This window comes from Elephas maximus, chromosome 11 (assembly GCF_024166365.1).
Source record: "Elephas maximus indicus isolate mEleMax1 chromosome 11, mEleMax1 primary haplotype, whole genome shotgun sequence".
Taxonomy (NCBI): domain Eukaryota; kingdom Metazoa; phylum Chordata; class Mammalia; order Proboscidea; family Elephantidae; genus Elephas; species Elephas maximus.
Window position 1 is genome coordinate 59,640,132 of NC_064829.1, and position 17,603 is coordinate 59,657,734.

The 17,603-nt window shown below is 38.2% G+C and overlaps 1 protein-coding gene across 2 annotated transcripts in view; it reads left to right on the forward strand.

Annotated features, from left to right (window-relative positions):
• Positions 1 to 16,804, forward strand: part of SMAD4 (SMAD family member 4) — a 47,292-nt gene extending 30,488 nt beyond the window's left edge. The window contains exons 9-13 of one of the 2 annotated variants that reach the window (XR_007519154.1): positions 2,769 to 2,952; positions 4,247 to 4,415; positions 9,962 to 10,100; positions 10,631 to 10,743; positions 11,603 to 11,691. Coding sequence is in view for 1 of the 2 variants with exons in the window: in XM_049899899.1 (XP_049755856.1) it covers positions 2,769 to 2,952; positions 4,247 to 4,415; positions 9,962 to 10,100; positions 11,603 to 11,814 (704 nt within the window). In the remaining variant the exon portion in view is untranslated. Of the gene's footprint in view, positions 1 to 2,768; positions 2,953 to 4,246; positions 4,416 to 9,961; positions 10,101 to 10,630; positions 10,744 to 11,602 lie in introns of both variants that reach the window. The other variant, XM_049899899.1, reaches the window with a different exon arrangement.
• Positions 16,805 to 17,603: the final 799 nt, after the last annotated feature.

A 17,603-nucleotide genomic window follows, 5' to 3' on the forward strand; every position in this document is an offset into this window, starting at 1 on the left:
CACTTACCAGCAGGAGATGTGAGAGTTTAACACATTTTTTGCTGATTAGGGAGGCAAAATAGTATTTGTTTTAGTTAAAAGAAGAATGCTACTGGTGAGGCAGAGACATTTAAAAAATTTATTAGTTATGTTTGCTAGTTATAGTCTCCTTTGTAGTGGATTGCTTACATGTAATGTTTGAGTATTTGTGATTTTAAACATCTTTTTGTGAGTTAAGGGGACTTGCCTTTTTATAATCATTTTTATTGAGAAATGTAATATACAGAAAACTATGTAGAGCAAGTATTCAGTTGAGTGTATAACATTAAAATCAACACCTGTGTAAATACCACCCAGATTGAGAGCTAGAACACTGACCTGCAGCACCCCAGACACCCTCCTACCCAGTGCATTTTGTCTCAGTCAAACCTTTTTTCCCCCTCTGCCCCCAGAGGCAACCACTATTCTCCTTTTTATGGATGTCATTTTTTTGTTCTTTTAAAGTGATGAATACATCCCTAAACAATTTAGTAGTTGGGTTTTGGTTGTTTTTGAAATTACATAAATGGAATTATCATAACAGTCATAATTTGTGTTTGTGTGTGTGTGTGAATAAATACATTGTGATAAGAGGGGGAGTCTAGAGCCTCAAGAATGAGAATTTTTTGTTGGCATTGAGGCAGTGCCATTTAGAGTCAGTAGTGGCCACTGGCATCCAGGAGGTTTCTGTTCGTAGAGCTTAGGGGGAGATAGTCTGCAGGAGTGAGAATAACCAGGGCTCTGAAGAAAGACTGGCCCTGGATGGGGCAGTGAGGTGGGGGTTGTGGAATTTAGCTAGTCACTTGGACTCAGTAATTGCGCTTGGCCTCTGGATAGCTTTATTTCTTCTCATGGTTGAACTGATGTTGAGCCCTACCAGCTGCAGGTGGTTAGGGAATAACATTAACATGTTGTGAGCATATGCATCTGTAGCAACCTGCGTTCGCTTTAAAGCCTCTGTCTTTGAGTAGGAGAATAGGAGTGGCTTTTAGTAGTGAAGACGATCCTGAAAAGGTCCCTGTCCAAGTGGTTGTGGGAGGAGATACACCTTTGATGGAATCAACAGATTAGATCTGATACGATCTTTGGCTGTGAATATTAGTAGACCCTAGTGGGGTTTTGCTACAAAACTATTCATTTCTCCTCTCATATTGTTACAAGAATATTCTAACTGGTATCCCTGTTAGGAGAGTTTCTGTTCCCGGTACCGCCTTACATCACCTCGCCAGTTAATCTCTACTGCTCCTCAGGGTATTTCTTCTAAAAGTTTAATGTAGTTATGTTATTTCTCTGTTGAGGATCTTGAAATGATTCCCTTCCAAATTGCTCGGCCATCACATAAAGTGCAGGGCAGAAAAGAATCTCTGTTCCTGGTCTCCACCTACTCTCCTAGTCTAATTTCTTGCTTTTCCCTTAATGCTTTAACCATTCTGAACTAACTACCTGAGCTTGCTAGGCTATATCACCCCTCTGTGCTTTTTTTTGAACATGCTGTTCTCTGTACATATCTGATGTTACATTATTATATTAGTAATCCATTGGTATGCAGCAGGTTACCCCAAAACTTAGTGGATTGCATTAACAATTGCCGTTTATTATCTCGCTTGGTTTCTTTGGGTAAGGGGTCTTGGAGTGGCTTAGCTGAGTGGTTCTGACTTAGGATCTCTTTTGAGGTTGCAGTAAACATCTGAAGGCTTTACTTGCGCTGGGGGATTCACCTTCAGAGTGGTTCACCCACATACCTGGCAAGTTAGTGCGTGGACCTCTCCGTACAGCTGCTTGAGTGTCTTCACAGCATGGCAGGTAGCTTTCTCTAGAGTGAGTTATCTGAGAGAAAAAGAGGGGCGTGTCTGTGTGTGTGTAGACACCTCAGTGTCTTAAGACCTAGGCTTGGAAGTCACATCAGCATTTCTTCAACAGTCTCTTCAGTGTGGGAGGGAACTACTAACAAGGAGATGAATATCAGGAGGCAAGAATCACTGGGGGCCATCTTGGGTGCTAGCTACGACATACCCCTACCCTTCTAAATGTGCCTAATTTTCCAGTCATTTAAAATTACTTTAAACATATTGTTCAAATGAATATACTAAGTACATCTTCAAAGCTTAAACTGTAGTAGTTGACATGAATAGACTTCAGTAAAAATACCTTTCGCTATGGCACATATACGGATAGAACAAAGGACCTTTCACCCAAGAGATAAATTGAGAGTCCCTATATTTTTTTTTTTGTGCACACCAGCTGAGTTGTTAGAGTATAATTAACCTTAACTCAGGGCTGGATGCCTTACTTGCTTGTGCCCTTTGTCTCAGGTAGGGATCTATAAGCACATGCTATGGATTGATGTTACACAAGAATATCTCCCTGGAATACTTAAGTGTGTTTTAAAAAAGGAAAGTTCAGACTACATAGAAAACATTGCAAGCAGTCAAATGAAACATCATGGTAAAATAGTTTTTTTTAGATTCTGACTATTTCTAGTCTTTAAATTCTCGGTTGAATTTCAGATTTTTAAAAATGACTTCAGAGTTTCAGAAATATTGCTAGGTATTGAGCTGAAAAATAGAAGGCTTGGACATTTCTACTTTTTAATGCACTGTCTTTTTAATCCAGTTCTTTTGGGTGCTTTTTATATTCTTTTCCCCTCCCTTCCCCCTTTTTTTTAGGAAAAGCTTTATCTTGTGGAATAAAAGTGAAAACCTTGCTCTTTCTCACATGGGTCAATGTACTCTTCCATTTATCTCCTATAGCTCCTGAATATTGGTGTTCCATTGCTTACTTTGAAATGGATGTTCAGGTAGGAGAGACATTTAAGGTTCCTTCAAGCTGCCCTATTGTTACTGTTGATGGATACGTGGACCCTTCTGGAGGAGATCGCTTTTGCTTGGGTCAACTCTCCAATGTCCACAGGACAGAAGCCATTGAGAGAGCAAGGTATTGATTGGACAGTTAGATGGTTACTTAAATGAGCAGAGTATATGTTGTCTTGTATTTGCAGTCGTATTTTTCGATATAGATTATGAGCGTTCTTGAATGTAAATAGAGGGATAAAGGCCATCTTGAAAATCCAAAATTTGTGAGCATTCCATTTTAATTGTAGATGTTTATTGTTTAAAATATAGTGATTAAAGGTGGCCTTTTTTTCAAGTTAATAAGGTTTCTGTGTTTTGAAAAAGTAGCTAGACCTTTTGGAATCTAGTTCGGAAACTGTTGTTTTCTCTTACCATATATTATTTCTACAGGTATAGTGTAAGGAAATAATATAAAATAAGGACAGATGTGTGCACAAAGATACTTCTCAGGGTGTTACTTATAATATTGGAAATTGATAATAAAAGGGGGGTGGGTAGCCAAACCTCTTGCCATTGAGTTGTCTTTGACTCATGGCGACCACATGTGTGTAGAGTAGAACTGTGTTGCTCCATAGGGTTTTTAAGGCTGTGACCTTTTGGAAGCAGATCGCCAGGCCTTCTCCTGAGGTGCCTCTGTATATGTTTGAACTGCCAACCTTTCAATTAGTAGTTGAGCATTTAACCGTTTGGTGTTACCCAGGAACTCCTAATAATAAGGAAATGGTTAAGTAAATGATGATTTAAATATTTCATTGTTTTATGTAATTAAAAATGTTAGTAAAAAGTTTATATAATGGATTGGAAATGCTTACGATAGCATATTATAGGAAAACATACATAATTTTAGGTACTGTATGGTATTAACTCTTTAAGGAAACGTGTATGTATGTGTGTAAAAGCAGGTAATCTTAGCTCTGTCACTAGCTGTGTGACTTTGGCAAATTGCCTAGTCTCTAAGCCAGCACTGTCTAATAGAACTTAAATTTAAAAAGTCACATGTGTCTGTTGGATATCGATTTAGACAGTGCAGGTTTAAGCCGTAGTTTCCTCATCTGTAAAATGGGAATGATAACATTTACCTCATTGAGTTGTGAAGGCTAAATGAGAATTCATATTAAATGCTCCTGATACAGAGTAAGAGCTGCATATATGATCATTATTATATGTGCATAGAAAATATATCAAAATACATTAAAAATATATATATATATGTATATATAAAAATGTTAATAGTGCCTGTCTTTTGTTTCTGGTGTTGTGTGATGTCCTTTCTTTGTTCTTCTTGATTTTTCAGTATTCGCATGTTGTATGATCTGAACTAAAACTTATTTTTAAATACTTACCAATTGAACTGGAATTCCATTTTTCTCCCTAAGGTTGCACATAGGCAAAGGTGTGCAGTTGGAATGTAAAGGTGAAGGTGATGTTTGGGTCAGGTGCCTTAGTGACCACGCAGTCTTTGTACAGAGTTACTACTTAGACAGAGAAGCCGGACGTGCACCTGGAGATGCTGTTCATAAGATCTACCCAAGTGCATATATAAAGGTTAGTTGCAATTTTACTTGAATATTTTAGACTTGGGAAGCTCTATTTGCTGTTGAAAGGATTGGAGTGGAGGTGGGGGAGCGGACAAACGTTTCATTATGTATTAGATAATCAGAAATTGTGTTTAAGTATAAAACACGTTTCCTGGGATTTATTGATATGATCCATTATCTAGTTCTGTGATTGCATTCATTCCTTACGGTTTTATTAGCAAATTCGTTAAAATTTTTAGGGTAATACAAAGGCTCTTCAGGAAGTATTAATTCAGTGAAATTCCAAACACGTCTTCCTGTGACATGAAATTTGGAAGAATCAGATTCTAGAATTTTCTCTCAGCCAATCTTTAGAATTTTATGGAAGATAATTCTAAAATTAATAGCCTTTCAAATTAAGGGCCTGGGAAATGAAAAATTCTTCAGCACCAGTTTTTTTTTAAGGCTAGGTATTTTGTGTTAAGTGAATTTTGTTTATTATAACACTTTGCAAATTAAGCTTGAGATATTTTTCACTAATTATTAGGTATTTAACACATTTAGGTTTTAGTTCATAATATACACTTTTTTGAAAGAGATAAAAATTGTCATCTAAACATCGTCATTGTCAGCTGTTATAAATTAGTGGAATTACTGTATCTCATTACTTATTCCTGAGACATTGTTTCTGGTGGTGGTGGTGATGATGGTGATGGTGATGTGTGCTGTCAAGTCGATTCGAACTCATGGTGACCCTATATGACAGACTAGAACTGCCCCATAGGGTTTCCTAGGCTACAGTCTTTATGGAAGCAGATCACCCAGTCTTTTCTCTCCCGGAGCCGCTGGTGGGTTCAAGCCACCAACCTTTCAGTTAGCAGCTGAGTGCTTAACCATGGTACCACCAGGGCCACTGAACATTGCTTAGGATACAAATAATACAGCCAAATAATGTCTGTTGTTGTTGGGTGTCATGGAGTTGATTCTGACTCGGAGTGACCCCATGTAACAGTAAAACTGACCTATAGTTTCCTTGGTTACAATCCTTCTGGAAGCAGATCACCAGTTTTTTCTCCCGTGGAGCCGCTAGGTGAGTTTGAACCCCAAACTTTTTGGCCTAGCGCCTAACCATTGCACTCCCAGGGCTCCTTAAATAATGTCTAGGAAAATGGAATTGCTTGATTGTCTCACAACAGCAAACCCAATATCTCATTTTTTAGTCACTACAGTTCAGTTAAAGGCTGTTAGGATCTTTTTATTTAATGGAAACTTTCACACTTACCAAGTGTAGAGAAAATAATTAACCCTCCATCATTCAACTTCAGCAATCATCAGCATTTTACCGATCTGTTAATGTGTTTTCTCCTCCTCCTTTTTTTTCCTGGAATAATTTAAAATCAGTTCCAAACATTATATTAGTTCACTCAGAAAATACTCCAGTATGAATTGCTAATTGATAAAGACTTATAAAAAACATAATAACAATGTATTTCTCATACCTAGCAAAATAAACAGTAATTCCCTGTTAAATTTTTGACAGTAGAGGATCATTTATAGTTTCGGCCTGTTAGGACAATAGACTGGAAAAGTTGGTTATTAAACAATATATGTGGCATAATCCTGTTTTTGTTAAATAATATCATGGATCTTTGTTTATCTCTACCCACAAGTTTGGAATGGTATGCATAATGTCTTACCAGAGGTTATTTCTGGGAAGTGGGATTATCTTTGTGTTTTCCAGTATTTTGACAAGGAATTTTTGTATGTGGTTATTTGTGCTCCCGGCCCCCACCCCCCCCCTTAAATGGCATTGGACTTCCTTATATGCTTTGTAATACATTTGTATTTGTTGGCAAACTCGTCTTGAGAGAATTAATTCCTTTTATTTTTATTTTCTCCTCCCTGTCATTGCTTCTCCCTGTAGGGCAATCTTGCCTTAGCCTGAACCAATTCTTATATTTAGGAGGTTGGGGGACTTTGTCCCTTTAGGAGATTGAGTTCCAATCTCCAGGTGTGCACAGGGCCTAACTCTAATGGCGTAGGCTTTTCTGCTGCTTAGCTCTGCCATGGGCAAGTATTTTATTGCTAGGTGGACTTCTGACTGGACTGTCAAAGTGTCTTGCCAGCATTTGATTTGTGAGCAGGTGCATCGTTGTAGTCTGCAGAGATCCTGGCTCCAGTCTCTTTCCCCTCTCCTCTAGGCTTTTGGCCTTAGTACCCCATGTAATCCTGTCCCTAGCCCTGGCACTCCACTGTGAGTTTTTAGTCAGTTTTTATGTTTGTTTCCTGATTATTGAAATTTATCTTATTTTTGAGCATATCTATTTTTTTAAAAACATCTTTATTGAGGCCCAGCTCACCCATTTTAAAGTATACAGTTCTGTGGTTTTTAGTACATTCACAGAGTTGTGCAGTCATCACCACAGTCAATTCTAGGACATTTTCATTACCCCAAAAAGAAACTTTGTACAGTTCAGCTATTACCTCCCCTCTCACGTCCCTGTACCCCATGCACCAACCATAAACCTGTTAAAGATCTGTTACCGTCGAGTCAATTCCAACTCATAGCAACCCTATAGGACAGAGTAGTGCTGACCCATAGGGTTTCCAAGGAACGCCTGGTGGATTCGAACTGCTGACCTTCTGGTTAGCAGCCATAGCACTTAACCACTATGCCACCAGGGTTTCCCCAGCCCTAGACAACCACTAATCTACTTCTGTCTCTATAGATATGCCTGTTCAGGATGTTTCATATAAATGGAATCATAGGAAATGTGGTCTTTTGTGACTGGCTGCTTTCACTTAGCATAATACTTTCAAGGGTCATCCATGTTGTAGCATGTGTCTGTACTTCATTCCTTTTTATTGCCAAGTAATATTCCATGGTCTGGCTATACCACATTTTGTTTATCTGTTCATCAGTTTGGTGGACATTTGGGTTGTTTCCACTTTGTGACTATTATGAACGCTGCTGCTATGAACATTTATGTACAAGTTTTTTGTGGATGTATGTTTTTATTTGGGGGGTATATACCTAGGAGTAGAATTGCTGGATCATAAAGTAACTCTGTTTAACTTTTTGAAGGACTGCCACACTGTTTTCCAAAGTGGCTGTACCATTTTATATTCATACCAGAAGTATATGAGAGTTGCAGTTCCTCACCATCTTCATGAACACTTGTTATTATTTGTATTTTTTATTTTAGCCATCCTGGTGGGTGTAAAGTGGTATCTGCTTGTGGTTTTGATTTGCATTTTTCTGATGACTCACGATGTTGAGTCAGGTTTGTTTTTAAACAGATTATGTTAGGAGAAGAGGGCAGAGGGTACTTCTAAATATCCTATTGTGATTCTTGTCTGTGACCTTTCAGAAGCAGATCACCAGGCCTGTCTTCTGAAGTGCACCTCTGGGTGGATCCGAACTACCAACCTTTTCGCTAATAGTTGAGTGCTTAACTGTGCCTCGCAGAGAGCCTGTTGGTGTTGATTCAAACTAATGTAGTTTTGCAGTTTAGCCTTGTTAAAGAAAAATGCCAAAATTTGACTCCTGGTTAAAAGACAATACCCTGATGATGTTGACTGTGGTCTTTATAAAACATTCACCTGTGTTAAGTAATAGGTTTGTAATAAGCTTATGTGAGAATAACTACAGGAAACATGGTTAAATAAATGAAAGCAGAATCAAGTTGTTGATTAGCACAGGCGTGGTGATCAGAAATGTATTTTGGATCTGAGCCAAAAAGCATATATAATGCCTTTGGTTATTTTGGAAACCCTGGTGGCGTAGTGTTTAAGAGCCACAGCTGCTAACCAAAAGGTCAGCAGTTTGAATCCAGCAGGTGCTTCTTGGAAACTCTATAGGTCAGTTCTGCTCTGTCCGATAGGGTCCCTATAAGTCAGAGTCAACTCAATGGCAACGGGTTTTGGACTATGTTTATCAATAACTCAGATTCTGAAAATTTTAGTGGTAGCCTTAATTTTGCCATCCGGTAGACAGATGAAATCTATTATGGTCTAATGGATCAGCAATAGTGTGAAGGCAGGAGGGCAACCCAGGTGTCGGCAGTGTAGCCAGTCATTGTAAGCCTTCTGGTTTGGGTGCTTTAATTACATAAATAATCTACTGCATAAGGAAGGTTTGCTGAGGTGCCTAATGAATCATTTTTACTACATCTGCAGATGAAAGTCATAATGTTTCTAAGTTTTTGTGGTTACCTGTATTATGTGCTGCTGATATTAGAGTGGATTCAAGCTAAAAAAGGCATACCTGCAGTTGTGTATAACATATTGTAGAGAACCCTTGTGTGAGGGTCGCTTGGCTAGTTTTAATGGCTTACGGTGAGGAATAGACTATGTTGAGAACATGTTTTAACTCTGATTATTTGTAAGTAAGTTTTATTCTCTGCTTCCAGCTATGAAGATTTCTTACGTACAGTACAGGTAGTTCCCAATTTACAGCATATTCAAGTTAGCACAAACCAGACTTCTGACCGTCTTTTTTTTCTTTTGGTACCTCTTATCATTAGAAATGGAAACTCTGGTGACGTAGTGGTTAAGTGCTATGGCTGCTAACCAAAAGGTCAGCAGTTCGAATCCACCAGGCGCTCCTTGGAAACTCTATAGGGCAGTGCTACTCTGTCCTATAGGGTCGCTATGAGTAGGAATTAACTCGACGGCACTGGGTTTGGTTTTATGTTAGTAATGTGTACTACATACAGTGTTGCAGTGTGCAGTTTGCTGATGTTACTCTCAGATGTTCACTCACAGATGTTATGATTTACTGTTCAAAACACCACAGAGCTCTGGTGGTACAGTGGCTAAAACATTTGGCTGATAACCAAAAGGTCTGCAGTTCGAACCCACCAGCTGCACCACGGGAGAAAGATGAGGCAGCCTGCTTCTGTAAAGATTACACCCTTGGAAACCCTGTGGGGCAAATCTACCATCTCCTGTAGGGTCGCCAAGAGTCGGAATTGACTTAATGGCAATGGAATTGGTTTTGGTTTTGGGTTCAAAACGCTGCTATATAGCAGACTATGAAAACAAACAAAAAATCCGACCTACGTCAGAACTGACTTATGACAGAGGCGTATGAATGGAGTCCCATCGTAAGTTGGGGACTACCTGTACTTGGTTAGTGGTGGTTTAAAAAAAAGGTGGCTTTTTTTTTTTTTTTTTTATAGAGCTATTTGGCTTTTCAAATGTTTGAGTCCCTGCTTTGTGCTGTGTTAGCGTAATACCTTCCAAAAGATCACAGGCCAGTGGAAAAGTTAAGAATATTAAGGACTATGGGAAGCCAAGAGAAAGTAGTTGTTTCTTTTTTGGGCATTGTGGGATTTCCGATTTCTAGAACCTGGCTTTGTCATACCCTCTCTCCTGAAGTCTTTTAAGACTTAATAGTCTGGCCAGGAAATACGTATATATTTGACAAATCCGTAATATCTTTAGAGAATAGGGGCAGTTGAAGTTTTGTCCTTCATTGATACTAACCAGAAAAGACAGGTTGAGGAGATAAGCATTGAGTAGAGAAATGAATAAGTAGGAAGATTAAACTTATACTTTGTTTTTTTAAAGGTCTTTGATTTGCGTCAGTGTCATCGCCAGATGCAGCAGCAGGCGGCCACGGCACAAGCTGCAGCCGCCGCTCAGGCAGCAGCCGTGGCAGGAAACATCCCTGGCCCAGGATCAGTAGGTGGAATAGCTCCAGCCATCAGTAAGTATGCTTTTGATTTTTTTTTTTTTTTTCAGTGTAATAGTTGGAGTTTTATCTTGATTCACTCAGTTGATTAGTTACTTTAAGCTATAAAAGAAATTAAAATTCTTTTAACTGGGATGATAGTCTTTTTGAATTTGTAAAAACTGTTCTTCTGTAATAGTTGCCCTTTGCCTAGAACCCGGTTTTCATTCTTTTTGTATCGAAGAGGGAGTGGGATAAAGAAGAAAAGGGGTTATGGTTAAATTATATTGATCTACCGCCCCTTTTTTTGTTGATGGTTATAATTCCTGCCTCACCAGCCAGGGTGGGTTGTCACTGGAGTGCTTGGCTTTAGTCTAGTAAGAAAAGCACATTCAATTTCAGGATTGGGCACCTCTCCAGTTTTTTTTTTTTTTTAAAGTATGCTAAGCATGGAGAGAAAACTAAGTGAGGGTGGTATTTTGATAACTTGTAGACTTTTTTTTAATTTTAGGGTAAAATTGAACTGTGTGCCAGGTTTCACACTGATGGGGAATTTTTTACTGCAGAGTTAAACTCCTGACTATAGACTTTTATGATGGAAACACGTGGCACCCATCTTCCACGTCTGAAGGCATAACTAGTGATTCATTCAACCCCTGTTCTTAACCTCTTCAGTGTGGTAAGCAAATCACACTGGCTAAGAAAACTGCAGTGGCCCTGCAGGTTTCTCTACAGTACATGCAAATTCCTCCCATTAGTTTCATTGTAATATTGATGAATGCAGATTGACTAGATGACTCGTATGTTCTGACTGGAAAACTAGATGCAGAGTCCCCGTTGCGAATTATGTTCAGGAGTTTACAATTTAGAGGTAGATAAGACATATTCATTTAGAGATTTTGATTTTTTTTAAATCTGGGCTTTTAACACCATTAATTTCATTGCTAGTTTTGATGTTATAAACATGCTTTTACTAAAGAAACCAGAAGTATTAATTGAATTTCTCATTCTCATCTCCTGCCCCTTTGAGTAATGTGAGCGCATTGTTTCTGTCACAGTGCAGAATTGAGAGACAGACATCATCGTGTCATGCGAGAAGTCCTGGTGGAACCAGGAGTGTTAATGGTCTCCTTGTTAGTTGTGTCTTACTCGGAACTAGACTCTTCAGACAGATAGTAAGGTTCTTAGAACCAACCTGTGGGCGTGCATCACTTCTTAAAACCAGTTGTTTCTTGTCCCTTCACCTCCACTTCTAAAGAGAAAAATACAGGTGGGGTGTTTGTGGATTGTGGTGATTTACTTTATAATTGGTGGTAGCTAGAAGACACATGTGGAACGTAAACTGCCTTAACCAAAAGTTTTCAGTCCCAGTTCATAAAGTTGAGATCTGCAGTTACTTCTTGGTGTTTTGGCAGAGAAGTTATATGTTGAGGAGAGTAAAGTAAAGAAACCTGGTCGCTTTGTTAACATAAGAATGTAGGGAGGATAGGGAAGAGATCAACCTAGCTATCTGACGTCTTTTAAATCTTTTCTGTTAGGTTTGTCTGCTGCTGCTGGAATTGGTGTGGATGACCTTCGTCGCTTGTGCATACTCAGGATGAGTTTCGTGAAAGGCTGGGGACCGGATTACCCAAGGCAGAGCATCAAGGAAACACCTTGCTGGATTGAGATCCATCTACACCGGGCCCTGCAGCTTCTAGATGAAGTCCTTCACACCATGCCTATTGCAGACCCACAGCCTTTAGACTGAGGTCTTTTACTCTTGGGGCCCTTAACGTTATCAGGATGGTGGACTATAAAATGCAGTCCTGTTTATAATCTGAAGATATATTTCACTTTTGTTCTGCTTTATCTTTTCATAAAGGGTTGAAAAAATGTGTTTGCTGCCTTGCTCCTAGCAGACAGAAACTGGATTAAAACAATTCTTTTTTTTTTTTTCTTTTTCTGTTTAGAAATTTTCAGGCATGGCTCAGAGCTTGAAGGTCAGGAAAAACACATTCTTAGCAAATCTTCACCAGTTATGTATGAAGGAATCATTCCAATCAATGCTGGAAAGTTTAGCCCTTTAAGATGTCTTAGAGCCTTTTATATGCAGAACATAGACGTGTGTTATTCTACAAAATAAATTCAATATTGCTGATTTTAAAGGCAGAGAAGCTCTCAAAGTTAATTCACCTTTGTTAATCTGTGTACAAGTTGTTACTGTTGAACATACTTTACTACAAATTGTTGTGCCATGTGGGTGAGTTAATTTTATCAAGAGCAACTTTACTCTGTGTTTTAAAAAATAATATGACAATGTATTATAACCTTTTATCCAAAAGAAAAAAAAATTTTTTTTTTTTTTTTGCAAGTTAAACTAGAGAAGATAATTTCAATTCAGGCTGTCTCGCAACTTCAGTTTTATTTTTGCCAAGGCAAAACACTAACCTGTGTGTATATTAAGAATTCCTTAAAATTACCAGACAAATGTCATTTAGAATTACATGTGTTATCCCTGTTGGGTAACTGGTTTATCAAGAAGGAAACTTTTGCCCTCTTAAACAGGTGGTAGATTTTTCTGTGTTTCTAGGCCTGAAGTTGGTTACTAAGAATCCTAGAAGAGGAATTTCTTTCCTTCATTAACTCATAGGGAAAGGTTTTGTATTTTTAAAACACTAAAAGCAGTGTCACTCCACTTAATATCTCACTGTTCTGCAAAGGTGGCAGTGCTTAAACTAAATAACGAAGATTTTGGAAACTGCTAAATTCTATGTTAAATACTGTGCAGAATAATGGAAACATTGCAGTTCATAATAGGTAGTTTGGGTATTTTTGTACTTGATTTGATGTGTGATTTTTTTTTTTTCCATATAATGTTTAAATCATGTGTGTTAAGACATTGTTTAAAATTCAGTTTTTGTATCTTGGGGCAAGACTGCAAACTTTTTTATACCTTTTGGTTATTCTAAGCCCTGTGCCATCAATGACCATATCAGTTGGCAGTGACTTTGTATAGAGAATTTAAGTAGAAAAGTTGCAGATGTATTGACTGTACCACAGACACAATATGTATGCTTTTTACTTAGCTAGTAGCATAAATAAAACTGAATCTCAACATACAAAGTTGAATTCTAGGTTTGATTTTTAAGTTTTTGTTTTGTTTTTTTTTTCTTTTGCAATTTTGAGTCCAATCTCTGTGGTGAGACACCTTCTACTAAGTGACAGGCAGCAGCCAGTGTTATCGGGCAGCTTTGGTTTTTCCTTCACATCCTACCAAGACTTCCCCAGAGACATTATGTATCATGTGTAGAGTTGGTTATTTTCGAAATTTGTTTTTTACCGTAGCAAAAACAGGCTGATTGTCTAAAAGATAAATTATCAACAAGATAAATAGTGTGAAATAACATCCAGGATTATCTATCAGATGCCTTCACTTTTTGCTTGGAAGACCTTTGCAAATTTAATAAGATTTTTTAAGGCGTGTTATAAGTTTGAGATATAAGAAACACTTATGTATGATAGCCATCCTTATATCAGCTTAAATGAATAAGTCTTCTTCCTTGCTCAGAAGGTCTTAATACTATCCTAGAATAATAACTGAGTTTGCTTATTGCTGTGGTTCAAGCTACATGTTTTTGTTTTTAAAATAGTTTTTTACCAACTCATTTGTACTCTAAAGTGTACTTACAGATAACTTTGGTTAAAGACCTAGTTTTAACCTGTAAAAATCTGGTGGTTTAAGTTTTATTGGCAGAGTTTTTAAAAAAGATCTTCGTTCTCTAGAAATTATTAACTTCAGGTCCATTTTACTCTGAATGAAGAATAGGAGTGAGGAGGGAAGAGTTTTGGAATAACAATAGATTTTTTTTAACCAAATCGTTTGATAAGAACATTAATCCTGCTGTAATGTAATCTAATCCATTGCCTCCTTTTCTACTTTAAGGCAAGTTTTCATGTTTAATCATCCAGGGAAAGTCTGTGGAGAATATTTGCTAACATGTCACTCTGTGGCCAAGCCACCTGTCTTCATTTCTTTCTATCAAGAGCCATACACAGAAGTACTTGTAGTTATTATTTGCTTTGTATTTGTACCTAGATCCAGTACATGCTCTTGAGAAAACATCGAGGGTGTTACGATGACTTATTCCTGAGAGCTTAATTGCTAAACTGTATTTCTGTTCCCTAGAGGTGGTCATCTTTGACAGTCAGACTAAAGAATCACTAGGTTTTACATTTTATGGCTCCTTAAAGGGTAACATAGTTTCTGTAGTTCTCAGAATTGATTATTATAAGGATATGGTTCTAGACGGGTTTTTCTTTAGCTAATTCATATCTCAGAGACTCTAAAAATGTTGGATTTTAGTGAAAGCTGACAGAGATGAACCAAGTACTTAATTTTAAAATCCACGATGAGGCCCATTGTACTTTTGTCCAGTGCCTTTCAGTGCATTATCAAAGGGAATCCTTAATGGTATTGCCTTCAGTTCCCAGTGGGTAGATTTTTCTTGTTTTTATAGTACTGCCCCTGGTATACAAAAAGAGTAATAATAAATCACTGCCATATAACCTTGTTTTTGCAGAAATAAGGCTCATTTGTTATAACCTAACCACTAAATACATCGTCTGTCCCATTCCTCCTGCAGATGGTACAGGCTTACAGGTTGGATAGTCTGGCTTAGGGATCACACCATACTGAAACATCCAAGTAAACCAAACACTTTTTAGCTGTGTCCCATTTTTGTGGGAATGGGTTTGGTGTTAAGGGAGGTATTTGTAATAGAAAATTTGAGGGCAAAATAAAATGTTTTTGTTTATCATTTGTCTTCCAGGTGGTAAATACCCAGAAGTTTATTTTACTTGTAGGAAGGTGAGTTGCAGCTTTGTTCTTGGCTGTTCCCATCTGGGGAGGGAAGATCGTACACTTCCCCATAGTGCTCCTGCAGTATCTCGGAGGTTGAGGAATACAAGATGAAAGGTTTCTTCTACACACTGAGTTAATAGCTCCTCACTAGGTATTTTATATGAAGTTAACTGTTTCAGATATTTTTGGAAGAAGCAGTTTTTCTGCTTTATTCTCTGAGTAGTAGGGCATAAATAACCTTATTTGTTTATAATTTCTGTAGTTTGTGCCCTTCATGATTAAATCACTTTACTGGCATTTTATTTAATGATAGCAGATTGGGAAAATGGCGTATTAGGTTATTGAGGTATAAATGATTATATGAAAGCAATTACCGGTATTGTCAGTCAGCAACTGTTCTGTGGGTGGGTTTTGTCTGAGACATAGCAGGTAACACTCAGCATGAAGAAATGCTTTTTTTCCCCGCTGTTGTTCTAAAGGCAGATAACTATCTGTAAATAATCTCCTGAATCTTCTTTTGGAAGATTATAGAGAATTGGCTACAAGAATCTTTTGTGCAACCTTAACATCTTGTCTGACAACTAAGTAATTTCTTTTAAGACACCAGGAAGGATGTAAAAAGTCAGTGGCCTTAGTGGGAGCAGTGTGGTCCTCCTCTGGCCTGGCCTCGCCTCTAGCATTTCCTTGTCCCAGCACTGCTAGGTGGTTTATCTTGTTTATCTGGTATTACTGTGGAATGAGATTTTCCATGTAACCCGAATTTGCCTAATTTAGGCACTATAACTTTTTTATTTTAGCCATATTTGATGGAGTTATTTAATATGTGTATCAGAATATATTGGGTATAACATTTTTGTGTGTATTTGATTAGCTGTCTTTGTTGACCTCAGGGCTGCTAAGACAGGCAGGACTCTTTTCACCTTTACTAAATGGTTGCAGACTGCTGTAGTTTTTTTTTTTTTTTAATCATCCCTTCCTGGATTTATACCTTTCTGACAGCTGCCACTTCACGTATGGTTATTAATGTGGCTCCCCTTAGTATTTTCTCTTCCTTTTCTGATCCACTATTTCTGACTGCTTCGACAAGGAAACCAGACAACCAAACTTAGTAAAATTTCCTTTAAAACACAATTACAAAGTCTGGGACAGGAGCCAAGAAACTTTCCTATAAAATGTTAAAAGGACTTCAGTGCTTTGGCATTTGACATCGGTTTGATTGCTTAGAGTACCTTTTTCTTGCAGGGCTTTAGGTAGTTGTAGAGAGAAGTTAGTCATGTTCATATTTTCTTCCTTAATGTTTTTGAAAGATTTCATTGCTTCCACATGAAGGCTATTGTTGTTGTTAGGTGCCATCGGGTCAGTTCTGACTCATATCAACTCTGTGTACAAGAGAATGAAACACTGCCCAGTCCTGTGCTATCCTCACAGTCATTGCTGTGTTTGAGTCCATTGGAACAGCCACTGTGTCAATCCATCTCATTAAGAGTCTTCCTCTTTTTTTAGTGACTGTCTCCTTTACCAAGTATGATGTCCTTCTCCAGGGACTGGTCCCTCCTGATAACATGTCCAAAGTATGTGAGATGAAGTCTTGCTGTCCTCGCTTCCAGAGAGCACTCTGGCTGTATTTCTTCCAAATCAGATTTGTTAGTTCTCCTGGCAGTCCATGGTATATTCAGTATGCTTCGCCTGCTCCGTAATTCAGATGTATCAATTATTCTTTGGTCTTCCTCATTCATTTCCAGCTTTTGCATGCATTTGAGGTGATGGAGAATAGCATAGTTTGAGTCAGAGGCACCTTCGTCCTCAAGGTGACCTCTTTGCTTTTTAGTTTGAATGCTACTCATTCAAAAACTGGGGTTATAAGGGTTATGAAATTAGGATCAATAGCCAGAGACAATACCATTGTCTAGAGGATGCCAGCCAAAAAGAAACAAATGGCAACAACAAACACACAACTCTTGAGGATAAGAGGGTCATTTTTGTCAGGGTGTCTTCCTTCAAACCTTATCTTCTGGCCTTCCTCACCCCTGCAGATATTTTTGACCTATAGGTGCCTTTATGAAAATTGAGGGTCTGATATCCTGCCCCAAGGAGTTGCTTAAGTAATTGCTAATGTTTTCAGGGATTTTAACATCAGTTTGAATGAATGAAGGTTTTTTGCTTGTTTCTTTGTTTTTTAAATCTAGGAAAGACTAAGGAGAACACTGGTGAAAACAATCATTTCTCTTTATGGGTGTGGATCCTTGTCACACAGTTTGTTTTAGACCTGTTTCAGGGCCAGTGTTCTTGTTCAGCCTGAAACTAAGGGCTCTGGGCTAGGGCCAAATGGCTGCACTCTAGTTTGCGCTCTGCTACGAATTCGCTGTGTGACTTTGAGTGAGTCGTTTCCTTTTTCTGGGCCTCAGTTGCCTCATCTGTAAAATGAGGGAGTTGAGCCAGATTAGTTCTTCCAGCTCTGAAGTTCTAAGTGACCTTGCCTACTTTGCAGCAGTATTTGACTTCTTACCTTTGCTCTGCTGTCTGAGGGACTTTTTGCTTATTTCCGTGTTCTTCAAATGAGGCTGGGCTTGATATTTTACTACTATTCCGCTGTGGTCAGGAAGTTACATAATATGTCATTTAGACTTAATTTTAACCAAAGGCCTAGCACCACCTTGGGGGCTGCAATAAATACTTTAAAAAAAAAAAGGAGGGGA